A 23,377-nucleotide genomic window follows, 5' to 3' on the forward strand; every position below is an offset into this window, starting at 1 on the left:
CTGGTGTCGCTCTGTAATATAATTCCTGAGTGGCTGGCTAGAATCACCTATATAATTCAGCTGGGAGTGATTTTGCATGTTAGAGGTTGTATGTCAATGGACCAGGAGTGGTTGTTTTTACAGTGAAGCAGTGTAAAAGACATCCCCAGTTGAAGAGTTGAAGGGACACAGTTATCCAACAGTCCAGACTGTACCCTAGGAATGGTACAGCATATCCCATTAGAATTTAATTCTACTGATGAACAAGAAAAAGTGATTTGGATTCTACTCTCCCATACCTTTGCAGGCTCTGCGGACCTACCAGAAGTAAAAAGCTTGTTTTCCTCCTTAACATCAGCAGCTGAGTCTGTATAATTGCAAGGAAGAGATCTTTGGTGTTAAAGCCCTGTTTTAACAGAATTTCTTTTCAGAGAACAGCTGATCTTCCAGACCGATTTTTCCCCTTTTCCATACGTGCAATGAGTTGAAGGAGGGCAAGTTAACGAACAAGCCTGAGCCTTCATTGTCAAAATCAGGGGTAGGCAACCTTTCAGAAGTGGTGTGCCGAGTCTTCATTTATTCACTTTAATTTAAGGTTTCATGTGCCGGTAATACATTTTAATGTTTTTTAGAAAGTCTCTCTCTATAAGTCTATATTATATAACTAAACTATTGTTGTATGTACAGTAAACAAGGTTTTCAAAATGTTTAAGAAGCTTCATTTAAAATTAAATTAAAATGCTGATCTTACGCCGCCAGCCTGCTCAGCCCGCTGCCAACCTGGGGTTCTGTTCACCTAGGCTGGCAGCGGGCTGAGCGGGGCTGGCAGCCGGACCCCAGACCTGGGAGGGGGGGATTTCAGGACTCAGGGCAGAGGGATGGGGGCTGTGGGAGTGCAGGGCAGAAGGCTGGGTGTGTGGGGGGGTTCAGAGGTCAGGGCAGAGGGCAGTGAGTGGGGGGGGTTCAGGGTGCAGGGCAGAGGGCTGGGGGGGTGTCGGGGGTGCAGGGCAGAAGGCTGGGTGTGGGGGGGGAGTTCAGGGGTCAGGGCAGAGGGCTGGGGGTGTGTGGAGGTGCAGGGCAGAAGGTTCGGTGTGTGTGGGGGGGTCAGGGCAGAGGGCTGGGGTGCTCAGCTCGTGGGGGTGCTCCCAGCCCCCTGCCCTGAGCGGCTCATGGCAGGGGGCTGGAAGGGATATGCCCTGTTCCACCCCCTTCCCCAAGGTCCCGTCCCTACCTCTTCTCTGCCTCCTCTACGGAGCAGGGAGCACGCTGCCACTCGTCCCCCTCCCACTCGCAAGGGCCATCAGCTGATCAGCGCAGGGAGAGGGATGGGGAGGAGGAGGGGCAGGAAAGCACCACGCTGGTGGAAGAAGCGGGCTGGGGGGAAGCTTGGCTGCCGCAGGACCAAGCTTCTGCCTCCTGTCCCTGCAGGGGAGTGCCGTGGGCGGGGGGGCTGAGTGGGGCTTGGGGCCGGGACCTCGGCAGCATGCCATTCAAAATCGGCTTGCGTGCCGTTGGTTGCCGACCCCTGGTCAAAATGGTCACCCCCCTGGAACTGGAAGTTCAGAATCGAACCAGCCAGATTCCCCTTTTTCCAATACCTATTTTATTACTAGAAAGTCAAATCCCAGTATTTCTGCCTCCCCTTCTCTCCTCCCCACCCTGCACCACAGTTCAAGTTGCCTGTCAAATGCATAAGTCCCATGAGATCTGACTCAATGACTTTTACAGAAAACGGCTTCTATGATTTTATAGCACCATTATTTCCTCTATTAAAAATGGGGGGGGGGGGGGGTGGTAAAAAAACCTGGAATCATTTAACTATTGAATTTCATACCTCATTCCCTACATTCTCTTTAGAGATCATTCCACCAATGTGCACTCTTCTGGTGCTAAAGGGTCCCAGTCAACTTTTTAAAAAGCCACAGTCTGAAAGTGTTTGGCCTATTGTGATTATAACTAACACCTAAAAGGATTACAACTGAAAGTTCAGAAAAAATGACATTCCCCTACCCAGCTTGTTTACTTTTGTGCATTTGACAATGCCTTGTGGGTAGCTCATTGCCCTGTTTCCCATGTTCCTCTGTTGTTCACATGGGTCTTTTGCACAGCATAGAAGAGAAACATCTTGATATATTGGAAAAATGTCATTGTAAACCCATTAAAATTGGCAGGGGAACATCTACTACTATAACTCCATTTTGAAATTGACTAGATTTCACAATTAGCCTGAAAAAGCCGCACAGACCAATTTATCTGCCATAAGGACTGGGCCTTAGTCTCAGTCTGGATTACAACACAAATCATAGCAAGCAAATTAGCAGTCTAGCAGCCCCAATATTGAGTTGTGGACCTAATTAAGGTTCTAAAGAGATACAATTTGACTTTTTTGGAGTTGACTTAAAAAAAAAATCCTTGTTTATGACTAAATACCTGTTAAACAGCATAGCCTGAGGATTTTCCTTTTAACGTCCTTTTTAAAAAAGGCTTGAGGGTTTTTCAGCTCCCTTTTCATTTATAAAGGTCATTTAATGAAGAGAGAAACTGACCATATAAGGCAAACTGAAAAAAAACAAACAACTCAAAACACAGAGTTTTCGCTAACCTCTTCCACTTACAGTTGTCTATATGCAGCACATGACTCTTGTGTTTGGGGAGGCAGGATGTGAGCACCAAAAGCTCCCTAGAAGTGGGAGGAACCACCAGTGCCTGTACAGTGGCCCCACCCCTGCTCCACCCCGATGCCCAGCCCCCGCGTGGCCTCTTCCCCTGAGGCCCCATTCCCCACTCTGCCTCTTCCCACCCCCACTCTGCCCCCTCCCCGCTCACTCCTTTCTGCCCCCTCCTGCCTTACGGGTGAGCGACAGGAGGGAGAGGGCGGAGAGGAGCGAGCATCGGAAGTCTCAGGGGGAAGAGGCACAGCAGGGGCAAGGCCACGGTTCGGGTGCCAGTGCCTCCCCGCAACTTCTCAGGAACTTCCAGTGGCAGCACTCCAAAGGTGGTGCGCATCCACTACAGCGGCGTTACAGTTACAGGACTGTCTGCACCTCTCGTCCCCGTTCTGGGCTGTCTGAGCGCTATCGCCTCAGGTGTTCAGCCTCTTGCCCTCATCTGCTTCCGGGTGGAATCTCCCACTCTTAGACTGGTACCCAGGTACATAAGCTGTAGGTATAGTTGGGGTTATCACCCTGCAGGTCTGACTGGGTTTGGGCACCTGTAACCAGCGATAGTGACCAATTGCCGTCTTGACACAAAGCATTTTTATTTAGCAATTAGAAGCTGGATATGAGTCAACAGCGTGCCCTTGTTGCCAAGAAGGCTAACGGCATTCTGGGCTGTATAAGTAGAGGCATTGCCAGCAGATCGAGGGCTGTGATCATTCCCCTCTATTCGGCATTGGTGAGGCCTCATCTGGAGTACCCTGTCCAGTTTTGGGCCCGACACTACAAGAAGTATGTGGAAAAATTGGAAAGAGTCCATCGCAGGGCAACAAAAATGATTAGGGGGCTGGAGCACATGACTTATGAGGAGAGGCTGAGGGAACTGGGATTGTTTAGTCTCCAGAAGAGAAGAAAGGGGGGGGATTTGATAGCTGCTTTCAACTACCTGAAAGGGGGTTCCAAAGAAGATGGATCTAGACCAGTGGTCTCCAAAGTGGGGTGCGCACACCCCAATGGGTGCACAAGAGAATCCTTGGGGGTGCGTGGCTTCGGCAGTTCGGGCGGTAGAGCCGGTGCATCAGGGGGTTGGACTAGATGACCTCCTGAGGTCCCTTTCAACCTTGATATTCTATGAGTCTATGAAACGTTGAATTCTAAGAAGTGCACATTTCACTTACTGATTTTAAAATGTCTTTCCAGCTTTAGCTAAGGTACCACTAGGGAGAGCTCTAGGTTAAGTCAGAGGGTTTTCCTAACCCTTCAGTGGATTTCCCCCCACTTCTGCCAGTATGTGGAGTCTGTTAAAAAAAAGCTCAGGGGTGGGCAAACTTTTTGGGCCGAGGGCCACATCTGGGTGGGAAAATTGTATGCAGGGCTGGGGCAGGGGGTTGGGGTGCGGGAGGGAATGCGAGATGTGGGAGGGGGTGCGGTGTGCAGGAAGGGGCTCAGGGCAAGGGATTGGGGCAGAGGAAGGGTGTGGAGTGTATGAGGGGGCTCAGGGAAGGGAGTTGGGGTGCAGGAGGGGGCTCAGGGCAGCGGTGCAGGAAGGGTGCGGACTGTGGGAGGGGGCTTAGGGCAGGGAGGTGGGGGGGGTGGGGTGCAGGACGGGTTTGATCTCCGGCCTGGCGCCGCTTACCTAAAGCGGCTCCGGGGTGGCAGCGGCGCGCACTGGGGCCAGGGCAGGTTCCCTGCATGCCTGCCCTATCCCCGGCCCTGCGCCACTCCAGGAAGAGGGGGCTGGGGCTGGCCACTTCTAAGAGCGGCATGGGGCCTGCGGCGCCACGGGAGGCAATCCCGCAGACCGGATCCAAAGCCCCGAGGGGCTGGATCCAGCCCAAGAGACGTAGTTTGCCCACCCCTGCTCTAGCTGAAAGTTGTGTCAGTATTTCCATTATAAATGTCTGTTCTCAGGAGTAGAATATAGCACACGTTGAACAGAAAAGTAAGTAGTTGGGATTTTGAAATCAGTCTCCAAAAGTCTCACTGAAAATGTCTTAGGGAGTTCTAGTGCACACTTAACGCTCACAGGACAGCTGCATTGACAATGATGTAATGATGTCTTTTAGCGTTATCCTTGCTCAGAGAAAAACAACATGAATGGCTCAGCACATCGGAGGCAAAATTGTTGAGGTTGTTTCTTAGTTCCAGGCATCACCGATGAGGGAGATCCCAGGCAGCGTAGTCAAAACAGAACAGCACAAGACGTCATTAAAAAGCCATTCATCCTGAGCAGAATGAGACTGTTCTGCCTGACTAATCTGAACTGTGCCCACTCAGTGGAAACAAAAACCAAATCCAGATTTGGACAGTTCTAATGCTGACCTGGGGGTTCACCTTAAACTGCCAGTATTTTTAGATGGATCCCCAAAGTGTGCACATTGTCCTTACTTCTTCCCAGAGCTCCCGGTCAGCTCAGGAAATGCACTGCTGCAGGAAAAAAGCTGCAGCTGGATTTCAAGGGGATGAGAGAACTTTTTGAATGACCCCATCTGGTAGATACACATAGAATAGAGGGACCAAATGTCATGCTTCAAGGAAAACACTGGGCCGCAAAGGTCAGGAAGGAATCTTGCCCTGCCCCTAAATACAGCATTCCACAATTGATGAGGTACTTCCCAAGGATTTTTTTCCAATGCATCAGCTATAGATTACTATCACAGACAGTATACCAAAAATTGACAGGCTGTGGGTCCAATCTGGTATGGAAAATCTTATGATTCTATTAGAAAGAGGGGTCACTTTCTCATCTGCACATGGTATTAAACACAGCCCTTGTGCTTCAGAAGATAAAGCACTACTTTCTCCTGAAACTCGGAGAGCAATAAGGGGACAAGCCACAGCTAACTTTAGAAACATTTTTAGTCCTGTGACCTCCTGGGAATGAGAGCAACTTAGGGGCAAAGTTCCCATCTCCTCTCCTGCTGCTCTGAAATATTGTTATTGACAGTACATTACTGCTCTATCTCAGATATTACAATACAGATCTAACAGATACTTTCAGAGCATAGGAAGGAATATGAAGAGCCAATTCTATTTCAACTCACCTCTTCTTAAATATTTCATTTGTCTCCAGGTTTCCATTCTCTTCAGTTCTTGGCAACACACCAGCAGTTTGCACTTCTATCTCAAAGTACTTTACTAGCATTAAGCCTCGCAACACCCCTATGAAGTACTATGAGAAACTGAGGCATAGAGAAGTTAATTGATTGGTCTAAGTCACACAGCAAAGCCCATGGTAGAACCAGGACTTAGATGCAGGACTCTTGGCTCCCATTCCTCTGCACTACACACCACTTCTTCCCCAGCTGCCTCTTGTCTTTCAACCCACTCAACCTCTTCCCCGCCCCCCCAAAATTCCCAATTCATTTGTATTGGTCTTTTTGGATGCTATTGTTTCTCCTCGCCCTGATGGTTTGTGTGGAAAGCTAGGAGCTATCGGGCTCGATTCAGATACCAGGTTGGAAAGCACACAGTAACAGGTTTTCTTCTTACTTCTTTGCATGATGCCACCCTCCAGGCCAGTTAATCGCTACCTTGCACTTGCCATCCATCAGACACTGGGCTGCTGTGATGCTGGCCCCTCCTACAGCTGCTGCATAGTCAAAGATACCTTCAGTGGCTGGACAGTCATAACCTAGGGGCAAGAACCAGAGAGTGTCGGTCAGGACAGAAGAGGGAACATCACTGCATTCCTAGTGGGAGTACACCAGGGAATTGTATTTAACTTTAGTTACAGTTCTGGCTTCCCATTCTGGCTACCGTAGGAAGCCAAAGCGAGGCTGCTGGCAAGGGGACTGACCTCCTTTGAGCATGGTCCATGTGGAAGATGCCATCCTCTGGCTTTCCAAGATGAGTTTCTTTGGGCCGTGCTCCACAGGAAAAAATTAAAAGCCAAATGGCTTTCTCAGACCAAGAATACTCAGGGGTTGTATGGACCCCTCCTGGCTCAGCAACAAGCAGGTGTTAGGCCAGTTAGCCCCATTTGCACCACAAACACTGGTTCAGTTACCAAATATATTGGGTTGCTTTGCTCTATTCTCCTCTTTCACATGGAGTACCTGCAACCCCCCTACCTGCCCAACAGCCACACAGCACATCCTTAGTCTCCAGAAGCAGAGCCCTTCTACACTTGAACATTATCATGGGAACTCAGTGGATGCGGACCTAGAACGTAACCCGCTCTCTCACCTCCAGCACCACCCCACGCATTGGAGACCTTTCCAGGCATATCCAAAATCTCAGGATATGTCTTCACTGCAATCAGAGATATGGCAGCAGCACGTCAAGCTAGTTTTGCTCTTGCTAGCTCAAACAATACCCGTGAGCTGCGGCAGCACAGGTTAGTCACTCAAGTGGGCTTCCAAAGCCTGTGCTGCTGCACATGCTGCCCTGGCTTCACTGCTACTGTTATTGGAGCTTGCTAGATCAAAGCTATTTCAACTATGTGCTGCAGTCACACTTCTGATGCACTGGAGACAGACCCTCAGAGCAGCACAGAATTCCAGGACCAGTTTCTAGAATTAAACCTGTCGCCTTGGAAGAGCCTTGAGTGTTTTGTGCAGAACTCGGGACTCTGCAGTCGGGCTCAGTGTAACATCAGGAAGGAGGCAGTGTCTCCCACTGTTTCACACAAAGATGACAAACTTCACCTCCCACTGTGCAGCTGGAAATGCTAAAGCCCTTCAGAGTGCTGACTTCAAGGAGTAGCTGCAAGTGCCATGGCAGGCAAGTGAGCAGTATAAATCCACTATAGAGCACAATGCTATTGTACGTGGTTGGAGCCCACTGAGCTCTTGCTATTCCCGTGATTCCTGCTTGCATATGCTGCAGCTCAATCAACGCCACTCCCAGCTTGTTGGACATCTGCCTTTTCTGCTGCTGCAAGGTGCATGGGTTTGGGTGCTGCTTCCTATCAAACGGCTTTTCAAACACCTGGAACATCAGGACACATCAAAACATCCAGTGGAGAATCCAATACCCAAGAATCATGCTGAGCAGCAAAGATGACATTGGCAATTAAGTAGCCATCATTAGGTTTTCAAGTTAATGCTCCACTGAGGAGGAGGAAGACACCACCCTCACACCCACCCCCTTTGCATCACTGGTTCAGGAAGCCTGGCTTCCAGACCTCTTAAGAAACACTGGAACAGGTTACACCATGGACCACTCTCTGGTGCCCTCTGCTTGTTTGAAACTGAAAGTGAAGCCTCAGATCCCAGGAACACAGCAAGTTCCCCATGATGATCACTGTTTAATACCCACCTCCTGCCCCCCAGAAACCCATAAGCTCCAGCAGTTCAAATAGCAGCTTTGCACATCCACACTAGAGGTATATGGATGGAGTTATACCAATGGCTAGAATCGGGACCTACGTGCAGTCTAGACAAGGTTTAAGTCACTCTTTGTTCAGCCATGGCCATTGAAGTACAGTTCTACTCTGAAAGCGGCCTTGTCAAAATGTCTCTTGGGGCTCCATCTTTATCTTGGGGGGGGGGGGTATGTCTACACAGTCTGCAGCAGCATGCCTCCCAGCCCATGTTAACAGGACTAACTAGAGCTCTAAAAATAGCTATATAGACACCCCTCCCCCTAGGTTTCAGAACCCAGGCTGCAACTTCAAAGCACTGTCTATGCAGCTGTATTTAGAGCATTAGCACAAGCCCCACTCACCAACCGAAGTCTGTTGACCCAGGCTGGGAGGCTTGCTGCCGCAGGCTGTGTAGACATACCAGCTCAAATGCACTTGGTTTCCAAGTAAACTATTGTTTTGTGTCTAGTTGCCAGCCTACCAACTCACCCAGTGATCTAAGAGAGATGCTGGATTCATTCCTTGTCACACCAGCCCAGTAATACAGATTCTCGAACTGAAACTCAATTAGCATTATGTTAATGATGCATGAGCCAGAATAGAATTTAGCTCCCTCTCGCAAAGCTGTGCTGCCTCTTCTAGGTTAAAAGGAGCAATTTTTAAAAAGGTTTGCACTGGGAAAGCTAGTAGTTCTGCCAATTAACACAGGGAGAAGATCTATGCAGTAAGAGCAGCCCATTTTTATAGTCACTTATCAGAGCAGAAACGGACTTTGTTTAAAAGGCTGAAAAGGAGAAAAACCTTTGACGGCTCCTTCTGGAAAATGTGCAAGACTTCAAGCTCAAAACAAACACAACCATCTTCCATTCATCTTTGCTTAAAAAGGCTCCTTACCCAGTCCATACTCCACAGACTCCGGGTGGTCATTGTCCCCCTCCTCGCTGACCTTCTGGAGGTGCTGCAGATAGGCATCAGTGTGAAAGCTTGCCATCTCCTCCATGGAAGCCACTTTGGGCTTGACTATCCTAGCAAGACAGATGGAACAAAAGCAATAAGGCAGATTCACGAGGCGTAGCGGGAACTGTTTGACTGGAAGTTCCTCAGGTTAGGGATCTCGAATTAACTTATATTATATTAAGATACACAGGACACAAAGCTCACAGCAAAGGTTGCCATTCTGACTGAAAAAAAGCCTCCTGCTCTGAGCTGGGCCACTGATTTTAATGGGTGTGAGGCAACGTTATCGTGGTTGCCTTTGATGTGGAGCACTTGCAAACTGGCTTCAGATTACTGTGCAATTAATCTTTTGCCCTTGTTTGGATTCCATTTCTATTTTCACTTTTATTTGATGCTATTCTGAGTTTGGCTGACTGTCTACAGATCCAAACATTTTGGTCACACACACAGATAGGTAACACTCATGAGCGGCCAGTGACCTGGCCGTTGAGGAAGCTAGTTCCCGGCCCCTCCCCTTGTGTCCCCCTCTCCCCTCTTTCCTCCTTCCCCCTCAGGAGCCCAGAACATCCCCACCATGGCCGCCAGCCCCAGCGCACCAGGCCGCAGCGCCCCCAGCCCCCGGGCACCCAGCCCCAGATGGCGCAGCTGCAGCCACCCCCAGCCACACCAGGCAGCACGGCCCCAGCACCAGCCACCCTGAGTCCCTGTGGGAGGCAGGACAGCCAGCCCCAGCCAGCCAGGGCAGAGAGCTGGGAACCACAGGATGGAGCCTGACCTGGGGGTGGAGCCACGCTAGGCTGTTTTGGGAGGCACAGCCTCCCCCTGCCTATGATACTCGCACAGCCTCCCCCTGCCTATGATACTCACCACCCATGATAACACCTGTGTGTCACAGCCTGGTCTAGTCCCACTCTCTGAACAGACACTAGTCCATTATGATGGGATCCAATCTTTGGATGCCACATACTGCTAAGCCCCTGGGACTGGAGAGTGACTGGTCGCTGGTCGGAGTTCTGTGTCTTTCAGGCGCATTCCCTAGTGCAGAAACACCTCTCTTGGGCAATAGGACCCTACAGTCTGGCCCCCCAGACTCCGGAACCAGTTTCATAGCCTTCCTGAATCCCTAGTTGTGTAGACAAATTCCATGGAGTCCACCTGGCTATGGGAGCTCTGCTTTCTAGTTAACCCCTTCAGGGGCAACATCACAGTAAATCAAGGATACCCAGGCTTAGCAAACGAATGCGTTACCACACCCACATTTTACTGTTACGAAGCACAAGAGTTACAGATCAATGGAAAACAGCAAACTCCTGAACACATCCCCCTCTGTCTTATCTCACCCCCTGCCCCATTGTGAGTCTCTGTGTTTGGTCAGTGCTCCTGGAAGAAGCAAAGTCCCTCCTGCCTCCAGTCTCCCCAGCTGGTCTCCTGTTTTTAATGATGAATTGGCCCCTTGGCTTAGAGAACATAAACCAGGTCTAAAAGACCAGGAGCACCTGTAATATTTTATGAATATCATATGCCCACCCATTCGATCTATTATTGTGTTGTTTGCTATAGGATAACAAAGGATTCATTCAAGCAGGGGTTGCTTGCACATAGCAAGAAAACGGGACAACAGCATCAGAAAGGACAAGGCAAGTGTCAATCACTTTGAAGTCTGACCTCTGATACCAGGCAGACTTCAACAGTCTGGAAACTACAGGAAGGGGATCCAAGTAGGAAAAACTGGAACAAACAACAATCCTTGAAGAACAGGAGAGAACGAGGCAGAAGAGTAGGCTGAACCCCTGTACCCAGAGATGGGGGTGTCTGGGATAAACAAGGTCTACCAGTACCTACATCTATAGTACGACGGATATGTGTGACCATAGATTTTTTACTGTGTTTAAAACCCCCTTCTCTGGTTATCATAGGCGCTGTCTTTGTGCGTGGAGCGCCAACGGAAAAAAAATTAGTGGGTATTTAGCACCCACCTGCAGCCAAACTCCCCTCCCTCCCCCCTACTCCCACCTGCCAGTGGCCCCGCCAATCAACAGAGTGGGGGCAGGAAGAGGCGCGGTGGGGGCGGGGCCTGAGCACCCCCAGGGACAGTTGGAAGCCGGTGCCTGTGTTAGTTATGCTTTGTTCCTACTGTTGGGATTAAACACTACTTTGTTCTAAGAAGGCTGCTGTGTCTCACTGTACTCACCATGGGTCAAAGCTGCCAACGAGAAGACCCACAAGTAGCCAAACCTCTTTGGATCTGTGGAGCAACCTCAGTTGATACACAAGGCACTGTAGCCTGAGAGTGGGAGAATCATGGGACTCCACCCAGAGATAGCTGAAGACACAGGGCATGTCACCTGTGTGACTAGAGAAGGGCCAAATGTGCAGCTAGCTCTGGAACCGTGACACTGGCCGCCACCACAATAACTGCCCCAAAACTTCCACTGGGGAATTTCTAGGCACCACCCCATCGGGCAAGAGGAAAAAACGGTTACCTACCTTTCATAATTGTTGTCCTTCAAGATGTGTTGCTCATGCCCCTTCCATTCTAGCTGTGTGCACGCCCACATGCGTGGCCGGAGATTTTTGCCTTACTGCTATCTGTAGGGCCAGCAATGGCGCCCCCTTGAGTGCCGCGATCATGCAGCGGTATATCAGGTGCCACCGACCCTACACCCTCTCAGTTCCTTCTTGCCAGCAACTCCAACAGAGGGCTAGGAGGGTGGGTAATGGAATAGACATGAGCAACATCTAGAAGAACAAAAGGTAGGTAACCGTTTTTTCTTCGAGTGCTTGCTCAGGTCTATTCCATGCTTGGTGACTCACAAGCAGTGCCAATGGAAATGGGCTTAGAGTTCAGTCTTGCAACGTGCAGCACTGCCCTGTCGAAGCCAGCATCATTCCATGAGTGCTGGGTCAGCGCATAATGGGATGTAAATGTATGGACAGACAACCAGGTAGCCACTTGGATCAGCACCTGAGCCAAGGCCGCTGATGACATTTGCACTTTTGTCAAGTGCGCTTTGATTATCGCCGGTGGAGGCACACTCACCAGCTCACAGCAGTATCGGATGCAGGCTGTGATCCAGGATGAAATCCTTTGAGAAGACACTGGGCGATCTTTCATCCTGTCTGCCACCGCAATAAACAGCCGTGTCCTGGAATGGCCGTATCCTGTCGAGACAGAAGGCCAGCACCCTCTGGACATCCAGGGCATGTAACCTGCACTCCTCTTTGGATTTATGGGGCTTCAGAAAGAAGACCGGTAAGAAAATGTCCTGGCCGGTATGAAACTGGGAAACTATCTTGGGCAGGAACGCTGGGTGCTATCACAACTTTGTAGAACACTGTATAGGGTGGTTCTGACATAAGTGCCCGGATTTCAGACACTATGAAGCTAAACGTAATCACCACCAGGAATACAACCTTCCAGGAGAGAAAGAGAAAAGAGCAGGAAGCCAGAGGTTCGAAGGGAAGCCTCATGAGCCTCGACAGCACAAGATTTAAATCCCAGGGAGGGACAGGGTTCCAGACGTCTGTGGCATCTTTGCCCTCACCCTTCAAGAACCAGACCATCATGTCATGAGTGAGGACCGACCTGCCTTGGAACAGAGGATGGAACACAGAAATAGCAGCCAGGTGGACCCTGATCGATGACAGGGACACGCTGTGACGTTCCCCTGGTGTTATCTGGACCGGTGATCTGCTATGTCAGTCCAATCCTTGCCCCTGGGAGCCAGCCTTACCCTGCTCTGCTATGAGAACCCCCACTCCCAGGCTGTTCACGCACAGCCTCTAGCACGTAAGCTGCTCCCAGCACGGGAGCGAGCACTTTTGGCCAGCCACTGCTTGGATTGTGCAACCAAATGACACTAGCCAATATCTCCAGTCCCAGAAACAATCCTAGGAACTTCCGTCTTGCAGTGTCCAGTTATGCCCGCTGGACACTGCAAGCTTATATGAGTTCATCAATTTAACAAAGAAATTGATATGTACCAGGCTTGTTATCCCAACGGGAGTCCGTGACACGCTTCAAACCAAACGCACTGCTTCAGGTAGAATAAACAAACAAATTTATTAACTACAAAAGATAGATTTTAAGTGATTATAAGTCAAAGCACAACAAGTCAGATTTGGTCAAATGAAATAAGATCAACTTAGAATGCGTTTTGCTTTTAACACTTTCAGTAATCTTACAAACTAAGGTTTCAGAGTAGCAGCCGTGTTAGTCTGTATCTGCAAAAAGAACAGGAGTACTTGTGGCACCTTAGAGACTAACAAATTTATTAGAGCATAAGCTTTCGTGGACTACAGCCCACTTCTTCGGATGCATATAGAATGGAACATATATTGAGGAGATATATATACACACATACAGAGAGCATAAACAGGTGGGAGTTGTCTTACCAACTCTGAGAAGCCAATTAAGTAAGAGAAAAAAAACTTCTGAAGTGATAATCAAGATAGCCCAGTACAGACAGTTTGATAAGAAGTGTGAGAATACTTAATATTTAAATAAGGACTGGGAATGGCTGAGCCATTACAAACATTGAATCTATCTCCCCTTGTAAGTATTCTCACACTTCTTATCAAACTGTCTGTACTGGGCTATCTTGATTATCACTTCAGAAGTTTTTTTTCCTCTTACTTAATTGGCTTCTCAGAGTTGGTAAGACAACTCCCACCTGTTTATGCTCTCTGTATGTGTGTATATATATCTCCTCAATATATGTTCCATTCTATATGCATCCGAAGAATTGGACTGTAGTCCATGAAAGCTTATGCTCTAATAAATTTGTTAGTCTCTAAGGTGCCACAAGTACTCCTGTTCTTCTTACAAACGAAGATGCTTCTCACCACAGGCTGGCTGGTTGCCCTTCAGCCAGGCTCTCTCCTTTGATCAGTGCTTCAGTCGCTTGGTGGTGGTGTCTGTGGATGGAGGTGGAAGGGAGAGGAAGAGCATGGCAAACGTCTCTCTCTTTTATCACGTTCTTTCATCCCTCTTGGCTCTGCCCCGCTCCCCCTTCAGGGTCAGGTGAGCATTACCGCATCGTAGTCCCAAACTGACCAAAGGAAGGGGGGGGGTAACTCACTCAAGAGTCCAACAGATCCTTTGTTGTTGCTTAGGCCAGTGTCCTTTGTTCTTGTGAGGCTGGGCTTGTCCCATATTTGCCCTGATGAGGTGTAAACTACCCCTCTGCTCCTGAAGAGTTTTTGCCTGGGCTTGTTTTAAGCCATGAGGACACATTTTCAGCCTCATAACTATATACATGAAATTACAACCTTTAACATTACTATAACAACAATGCATCATGAGCCTTCCAAAAGACACCAGACATGACAAACTTTGCATTGGATACCACACAATCATATTATAAGGATGAACATGGGAGTGTAGGGTGTTCCCCCAAGATACAGTGTCACACCCTGAAATTTGAGGTGCAGATGATAATCCAGGATCACCTGCAGCGAGGCCTGTTCGGCGCAGACGCGCCAATCCGAAGCCCAGCATGTGAATCTTTTCCACTTTGCCAGGTAAGTTGCTCTGGTGGAGGGCTTTCTGCTACCCAGCAAGACCTGTTGTAGCTGGGTTGAGCATTCCCACTCTTCCGCATTCCGCCATGCAGTAGCCATGCTGTCAAGTGCAACACCTCTAGGTTTGGATGCAGGAAATTGTCGTGCTCTTGGGACAGCAGGGCTGGACAGAGAGGGAGCTGCAGTGGCTGAATCAGTGCTTCACGAGGAGTCTGTGGATCAGTGGCACTGGCGGGAAGGCATACTTCAGGGCTCCCGACCACAGGATCAGGAAAGTATCTGACATGGAACCCCGGTCCATCCCCTGGAGTGAACAGAACACATAGCATTTCCTGTTCTGGCAGGACACAAACAAATCCACCTGGGGAGTTTCCCACTTTTGGAAGATCATACTAGCTGCCTCCAGATGGAGCGATCACTCGTGGCGAGACGAGAAGGTCCTGCTGAGGGAATCTGCTGGCACATTTTTGGTCCTGGGCAGATGCACGGCTACCAGATGAATGGCATGCCGCACACAGAAGTCCCAAAGGCTGAGAGCTTCTTGGCAAAGGGCTGACGACCTGGCTCCGCCCTGCCTGTTGATGTAATACATTGCAGCAGTATTGTCCATAAGGACCTGCACCAACTTGGACATCAGGGGGCGCAAGAAAACCTGGCAGACCAGGAGAACTGCCCTTAGCTCCCGGACATTGATGTGAAGGGCCAGATTGTCCCACAGCCAGCGGCCTTGAGTACTGAGCTTGCCCAGGTGAGCTCCCCAGTCGAGGTCAGAAGCATCTGAAACCAGAATCAGGGATGGGGCCATGAAGGGAACACCCTCCAACACCAACCCGGGGTTCAACCACCACTTCAGGGATGACAGGATGTGATCCGGCACCCTGACTACTCAATGTATGTTGTGTCTGTTGGGGGTGTAAATAGACACTAGCCACGCTTGAAGAGGCCGGAGGTGGAGCCAGGCATGACTGACCACGTATGTACAAGTCGCCATGTGGCCCAGCAACTGCAGGCAGGTGTGAGCCATGGTGAGCAGGTGCGAGATCAGACACACCTCTGGAAGGAAGGCTCTGGCTCGTGTGGAATTGAGAACCACCCCAATAAACTCCATGCATTGGACTGGCCTCAAGTTGGAATTTTTCTCGTTTATCAACAGGCCCAGGTTGCGGCAGGTGGAACGCACCAGATTGAGGCTGCTCTCCACTTGTTCCCGAGACCTGCCCTTGATGACCCAATCGTCGAGATATGGGAAGACCTGGACCCCTCAACGTCTTAGGTAAGCAGCCACTGGCGCCATACATTTTGTGAAGACCTTTGGAGCCGCTGAGAGGCCAAAGGGGAGCGCCATAAATTGAAATGGAGGAAACATCTGTGACCATGGAATATGAAAATATGCATCCTTCAAGTCGAGGGCAACATACCAGTCTCCTGGATCCAGGGAGGGGATGATGGAGGCCAAGGAGACCACGAGAAACTTCAACTTCTTGAGAGAATTGCTGAGGTATCACATGTCCAAAATGGGTCTGAAGCCCCTTTTTGCTTTCAGGATTAGGAAATAACGGGATTAGAATCCTTCCCTGTCATTTCCTGAGGGACCTCCTCCACCGCCCCTCCTGAATGAGGAGTTGCTCATGTGAAGGGTCCCTGAAGAGGGCCAGGAATGATGGGGAGTGGAAGGGAGGAGCGGCCAAAAACAGCAGGGTGTAACCTTAAGACACTATCTCCAGAACCCAACGGTCTGAGGTGACTCAGGACCAGGCCGAATGGAAGGGATGAAGATGGCTGAGGAAAGAACAGGATGAATCCTGCGGTTGAGAGCGACGCACCAGAAAATGAGTGTTTCTGGCCCCCAGGGTCTTTTGCTGGGCCGGGCTGCACAGGTGAGCGGGAAGAGGAAGGGCAACGGTGCCTGAAACTAACATCTCTGTCCCTTCTTCTTGCAGTTCCTGTACAAGGCTGCCAAGGCCTAGATGGCCGGAACTGCTTTCTCACATGCTGCGGTGTATGCATGCCCAACGAGCGAAGGGTGGCCCGAGGTCCTTCAACCCATGCAGCCTTGCATCCTTCTATTCTGAGAAAAGACCAACCCCATCAAATGGGAGGTCTTGTAGCAAGGTCTGCCTCATAAACCACCGACGACGTTAGCACCCTAGCTGTGGAGTCAGCCACATCCCACACCATCTGGAGGGAGCACCCTCCACCAGGGTGCCAAATTCCTGGGCCAAGCCAGACAGGAAGGACTCTGAACTTACGGAGGGAGTCCCATAAATTAAAATTGTATCTCCCTAGGAGGGCCTGATGGTTCGCCACTCGGAATTGCAGGCTGGCAGTTGAATGAATTTTTCTTCCGAACAAGTCCAATCTTTTGGCCTCTCTATTTTTGGTGGTGGGGGGGGGGGGGGTCGAGCTGGTATGACCTTGTTTATCTTTTTTCATTGGCCGCAGAGGCCACCAGCGAGTCCGGAGGAGAGTGGGTGTAAAGGTATTCAGATCCTTTGTGTATTTGTGTAAAAGTATTTCTTTTTGGCCCTTTTTGAGGTGGGAAAGATGGGTAAGAGGGTTTGCCAGAGGAGCTTGGCATTCTTGGCATGGCATTCATGCACTGGTAGTGCGACACGGACTGGGGTAGAGGCTGACAGGACATCAAAAAAAAATATCCACCTGCTCATCCATTTTCTCCACCTCCAGGCCCAAGTTCTCAGCCAGCTGACCAAGCAGGGCTTGGTGTTCTTTAAAATCATCCAGTGGGCTGGCCCTCGAGGGTCCTGCAACAGCCTCAACTGGGGACGAAGATGACGATTGCACCGCCGGGGGAGAGAGGCTTAGGGATGGGTGCAGTTTCCTCTGCCTTGACCTCTGAGTCGTGCTTGATGCACCAAGCCTGGTGCCATTGGTGCCACCAGCTGTTGCTCCGAGGCGGTGGCCAATGAATGGTGTGAAGGGGGCAATGCCATAACCAGCACTCCCCACGCGCTCCAGTAAAGCCACTGCCCTGGCCACTGGCCAGGCTGCCTAGGGTGTCCACTTGCACTGGTGCAGTCTAGGCGAGGGGCTGAACTGAGATTCCGTGCCAGAGGAATCCCCTTCTGGCGACCACGGTGGGGCCGTCAACACCTGAGTTTGTTTGCTGATTGTCGCCGCCGGAGACCAGTGCCTGGAGCGAGGGGACCGGTGCTGGTATCGAGGGGACCAGTGCCGGGGGGGACCAGAAACGCGACGGGGAGCACTCCCACAAGGCCAGAACCTGCGCCGAGAGGACGACTGGTGGGAGGGCAAACAGTGCCGGTCGTACGGAGACCAGCATCTTCCTCTAGGCGATCCATGCTGAGATGGTGGGGACCGCGATCACAGTGCCGGTGACCTAGGATGAGCCCCAGAGGATCTAGGCTGCGATTCCGGTGACCTGCGGTGCAGAGGTGGAGAGCATTGCTTCATCTTGGGGGATCGACAGTGCACTACTACCCCGAGGGATCTTAGCAGCTGGCCTGCCCTCGTGGGGAGCCTTTACCGATTTCTGAGACATGTGCTGTATTGGAGGCGCAGGCAGAGGCCTTTGCTCTCTCAGCCCCGGGGAAGCTTGTAAAGGTGTTGGTGCCATCTGGGGGTTTAGGTCCCAGGCCGCTCCCGGGAGTTGGTGGTGGATCTTTCAAGGGGCTAAGGGCCCGGACCGGGGAGGCACGAGCGTGGGGCTCCAGAGTGGCCGTGTGGCTCGAAGCGGGTCCCTTGCCCAGTGACCCATATCCCTTCTTGCCTGATGCCAGGGAGCCATGCTTCCTAGCCTTCTTTTTGGGCACTGGCGATGGGGAATGGTGCTGGGCGGAGCCCGGTGCCTGGAGCACACCGAGGCACTCAGTGAGTCCTGGTGGGACAGCATGGAAGCCGGACGAAGGGCAGACTCCATGAGGAGAACCGGTAAATGAATATCCCGCTCCTTCTCTATGTGGGACCGCAAATTTTTACAAATTCGGCACTTATCTCTATCGTGTGATTCCCCCAGGCACTTGAGGCAGCTGCTATGGGGGTCACTCACAAGCATAAGCTTGTTGCAGTTTGTGCAGGGCTTACCTGGGGCGAAGTCCCTGCTGGGACTCTAACTGCTAACTACACTTAACAACTACTTAACACTAACTACTATAAACTATTTACAAGGCCCGAAGGCTCGAAGTCAGTAAGAGGAAAACTGCTAGCCCTAGCAATGCAAGGAAAGGCACTTCGACTAATCACCACAGGCGGTAAGAAAGAAATATGGGCTTGGATACACTTGCAAGTTAGAGCGCATTAAAACTGCCCTGGGTGCCCTAACTCATGACGCGTCCACACTGGCAAGGCACATAGAACGCCTGGACTCCGCGGCTGGAGCGCTCCTGGTAATCTACCTCCATGAGAGGCATAACACTTGCTGCGCCTCGGCTGGAGCACTGCTGGTGCTATTACTGGTCTATTACTGCGCTCTGATTGGCCTCCAGAAGTGTCCCACAATACCTTGTCTAGCCACTCTAGTCATCACTTTGAACTCTACTGCCCTGACCTCAGGTGACGAACCGTCAGATCCGCTCTTTAAATTCTCTGGGAATTTTGAAAATCCCCTTCCTGTTTGCTCAGCCAGGGGTGGAGCAATCTCAGCAAATCTTTCCAGGTAACCATGCCTCCACACGCCAGGCGAGCCCCAGTATGGAGCAATGGCAAGGTGCTGGGCCTCATCAGTGTTTGGGGGGAGGAAGCTGTCCAGTCCCAGCTGCACTCCAGTTGTAGGAATTACGATACCTTCGGGCAGATATCAAGGAACATGATGGAAAGGGGCCATGACCAGGACGCACTGCAGTGCAGGGTTAAAGTGAAGGAGCTGCGGAATACCTACCGCAAAGCTCTTAAGGCAAACCACCGCTCCGGTGCTGCCCCCGCAACCTGACATTTCTACAAAGAGCTGGACGCAATACTTGGGGCGACCCCACCTCCACTCCGAGTACCACCATGGACACTTCCAGGACCAACTTATTCTGTGGAAAATGTGGGGACAGTGTTGAGTATAGGGGCCCCCTGCAGCTGTTGGCTCTCCCCAAGGCACAGAACCCCTGAGGACAGTACAGCCATGAAACAATCAGTCCCCCTTGCCCCTGTGCTTACTCACCATTTTGGGGCTCTTGTGGGTTATGTGCGCTCACTTTGGGATGGGCAATTTCTACTATTGTGTACACTGTACTAGTCTTTAAGTTTGGCCGATTCATTGCTCTGTCTGGTGTGAACAATGCTGCCTCTGTTAATTGTTGCATTTTGGCTTTACAGATGCAACCTTGAGATTCCAGCCGTTGTTGTTATCAACGGCTGAAAGACTCCAAAGAATCAGGAAGCATCCGCGAAGAAGCAAAGAGGACATGCTACATGAAGTCATGCAGCAGTCCCTTAATGAAAATCAAAAAGTGCAGGAGTGGCGGTAGAGTGAAAGGAGGGTCCACCAGCAGAATGCAGATCGCCGGCACCAAAGCACAGAGCAGCTGCTAAGCATCATGAAGACCAAGCGGATTCGATACAGGCGGTTGTAGCAATGCAGGCGGAGCATATCCGCGCCCGCTCCCCCCGGCAACTCTTGTCCCAAAACTCTTTCCCTTGTGCCCCCCATGTCACCGCCAACCCATTTTCCCCAACATCCGGGTTCTTATTGCCAACAGCAGCCTCCAACATCTGTAGCTTCACCACCCAGTCCACCTGTAGCTTCACAAACCACCACCCGCTTCTCCACCATCAGGGCAACTCTCAATCTTGTGTCCTTGCGCCGCAGGGTGGGGGCAAGCTCAGCACACAGTCCCATGAAAGTGGCTTTTCTCATCCAAAAGTTCTGCAGCCACTGTTCGTCATCCCAGACTTGCATGACGATGTAATCCCACCACTCAGTGCTTGTTTCCCAAACCCAAAAGCGGCTTTCCACAGTGGTGAGCATTTCCGTGAATGCCACAAGCAATCTCGTGTCGTAAGCATTATGCGAGTGGACATCATCATCATCGGACTCCTCATTGTCACTTCATAGCTTAAGGAGTAACTCGACTGCAATTCGTGACGTGCTGGCGAGACCCATCAACATATTCCTCAGCAGTTCGGGATCCATTTCCACAGACCGAAAGAGAAGACAGAGCGCACAGTACAAAAAACTGTTGAAAGATGGCGCCAAATGTGGACGGAAGCACAGGGATTGCTGGGATGCGAAGCGATGCATCACAGGGCATTAGGACAGGAGCCAGAATGTCCCGCATCCTCCCACCCCCTTCCCACAAGCCACGGCACCAGAATGGGAAGAGGTGCTCTGTGAGATAGCTGCCCATAATGCACCGCTCCCAATGCAGCTGAAAGTGCCGCAAATGTGGCCACGCCAGTGCGCTTACAGCTGACAGTGTGAACACATGGCAGCGCTTTCCCTGCTGCAGTCTCCAAGGGCTGGTTTAAATCTGAGCGCTCTACATCTGCAAGTGTAGCCAAGACCTGAGAGGGCGTAGGATCGTCGGCGCCTGATATACCAGCGCATGAGCACGGCACTCATGGGGGCACCACTGCCAACCCTACGGATACCGCTAAGAAAAAAATCTCCAATGACCGTGCACGTGCGCACACCTAGAATGGAATCGACATGAACAAGCATTCAAAGAAGAGCTGGGATTCCTTTAAGATGCTATTGCTGGATGCTGCTCAGAGGTTCTATCATCTGTAGCAGGCTAACAGGCGTCCAGTATGTTTGAACACATACACCAGCCCCCTTAAGCACTGGAAAGGAAGTGGAAACCTCTTTTCCTCCCTACTCAATTCCCAACACTCTCCTGAAGGAAGGGCTCTTCAATACCCTACTCCAAACCTCTGCCTGAGTCCTTTGTACCCCACAAATAGCTCTAAGACCTGGCTAGACTGTTCTCAAGCAGCAGCGAGAAACTGACATGGTCTATGTTGGTTTCCCAGCTGCCTATCAGGCTCTACTAGCAGTGGGAAAGCTAATCAGTGCTTGGTCACTGTCACTCATTAATAAAAGTTGAGGATGGCATGGCACGGCACATTTAAAAAAAAAAATGCACTAGATATTTATTACCTGGAAGACTTTTCTCATCAGATTCTGTGGTCTGATGATAAATAGCATTTGTCATAACTACTGTAACACTGTCCATTTAGCAGAACAAGCAAACTCTGCGTACAAATCAACAACACAAGAAGTCAGTGTATGGGTTTTATGAATGCACAAATGCAGGGCCCAATCCTGCACTATGCTGCATGGCACTGAGTTCCCGGAGAGCTGAGGATACTCAGCACCTACAGGATCAGGCAATTAGCATACACTCTTCAGGAAATAGATGATGTGACTTACCTCATGTGGTCGAGTAAGGAATATGCTTTGATCAAAGAATGCACCATACTGGCCTACAGAATAGAAACGTAAGAGCATAGGTTACCAAGTTATGCAAGGGTTACCAAGTAGGCCTGCACCATACGTAGAAGAATGTCCCTAACCCAGCAGCTTGCAACCTAATCCCCACACAAACATAGAGCAGATATGTCAGCGATCCTAAACTGAAATGGTGCTGATATGTACCAAAGGTCCTTCATTATTAGTCTTTACCAATTTCCCCCCAAAATTCCTGGGTTTTGAAAAAAAAAAAAACAATATTCAGGTTTTACTGATTTTCATCCAAATTTTGGCTTTTTCAGGACCCAGGAATTTTTCGCAGGGAAACTGGATAGGGCTGTGTGGAAGGGTGAGCCAGGTTAGGAGGGGGTCTATACACCAGGGGCCAGTAGTCAGGGGTGCAGCCTTCTGCTTCCCTTCAGAACTCAGCCCTTCACCATGGCCCCATCTGCTTCCTCCGCACAGTGGCAGAATGAGACAAGCGGGGAGCTAGGTCCTGGAAGCTGAAAGGGCTGGACTGCTGCAGGGAGTGGAAGGCTACTGCCACATGGTAAGACTCGGCTTCCCCCCACCCCCACTCTGCCCTTTGATTTCAGTTTCTACCTATTTTCTCCAGTTTTTTTTTTTTAAAACATTAATAAAAAATGAAAATCCCAATAAATTAAAAATAAAATAAAAACAAACCCAAAGGGCCTTATATATACCACGCAGGTGACATCCATGTGATACACTGCATTTATCATGCATCTTTGACCATCTCACTTGGACTCTGCCCATTGATCCATCTCCCAGGGACTATGTCAACCACTCCTGAACTCTGAACAGCTTCAAAGAGCCTTTTCTTTGTTTTCCTTTTCCTTTTTTTTAAGTAAAAGGAATCACTCAAATATTTCTTTCCCCCCCACCCTTATGTGGATTTCCTTCCCAGTGTGACTTGGATGGGTTTAGTGCTTGAAAACTATGGTTATAGGCAGCCTTGGAGAAACCTAAACAGCAATGCAGATACAAGGCTTGAACATCCACTCACTCCTATTCACATGTGAAATAGTTCTTCTGAAGAATGTGGCATTTTCAGAATACATGGGGGTGCAGAGTTTGGTATAAAGATCTTATCCAGGTTTATTTGGAAGCTGTCTGTCTCAAGCCAACACCCTAATTTTGGCACTACTCAAGCAAGGGGGAGTTATCCTCAAGCTTGTTTCACTCTTTCAGCTAGAAGAAGTTTTGTATGCACTTAGGCTTCCCTGGATCAGAAGACACTGAAAATGTCCTAGCATGTGGTGCTCTCCTCCATACCAGGAGACGCTGGCAATCCAAGAGACTGGAAGACAACAGCTTGGTTAGAGACTGCCAGGTCTGCTGAGATCTCCCCTCTGGAGTTAAGCACAGGGAAGAGGAGAAGATTTTTACATAAACGTTATCAAAGCAAAACAGATTTATGCCCTGTTTTTCTAAACAAGGTTCCCTGCTCCCAATTTCTCCCTTAGCCAGGTTTTAAAGATCCTTACAAAGCTTTCTGGGGTACATTAGCTCCCATATTGCTATTTCATCACATAAATCTTTTCCACTTGGCAGCTC

At 50.1% G+C, this 23,377-nt stretch overlaps 1 protein-coding gene across 4 annotated transcripts in view; it reads right to left on the minus strand.

Moving 5' to 3' along the window:
• HDAC8 (histone deacetylase 8) overlaps positions 1–23,377 on the minus strand; it is a 123,683-nt gene that overhangs the window by 99,613 nt on the left and 693 nt on the right. For 3 of the 4 annotated variants that reach the window (XR_004647089.1, XM_034781345.1, XM_034781347.1), the window contains exons 2-4: positions 21,761–21,813; positions 8,839–8,969; positions 6,129–6,270 (exon numbers count right to left, since the gene is read on the minus strand). Coding sequence is in view for 3 of the 4 variants with exons in the window: in XM_034781345.1 (XP_034637236.1) it covers positions 6,129–6,270; positions 8,839–8,969; positions 21,761–21,813 (326 nt within the window). In the remaining variant the exon portion in view is untranslated. Of the gene's footprint in view, positions 1–6,128; positions 6,271–8,838; positions 8,970–11,941; positions 12,047–21,760; positions 21,814–23,377 lie in introns of those variants that run through there. The other variant, XM_034781346.1, reaches the window with a different exon arrangement.

The sequence above is a fragment of the Trachemys scripta genome, chromosome 9 (assembly GCF_013100865.1).
Source record: "Trachemys scripta elegans isolate TJP31775 chromosome 9, CAS_Tse_1.0, whole genome shotgun sequence".
Lineage (NCBI taxonomy): Eukaryota > Metazoa > Chordata > Testudines > Emydidae > Trachemys > Trachemys scripta.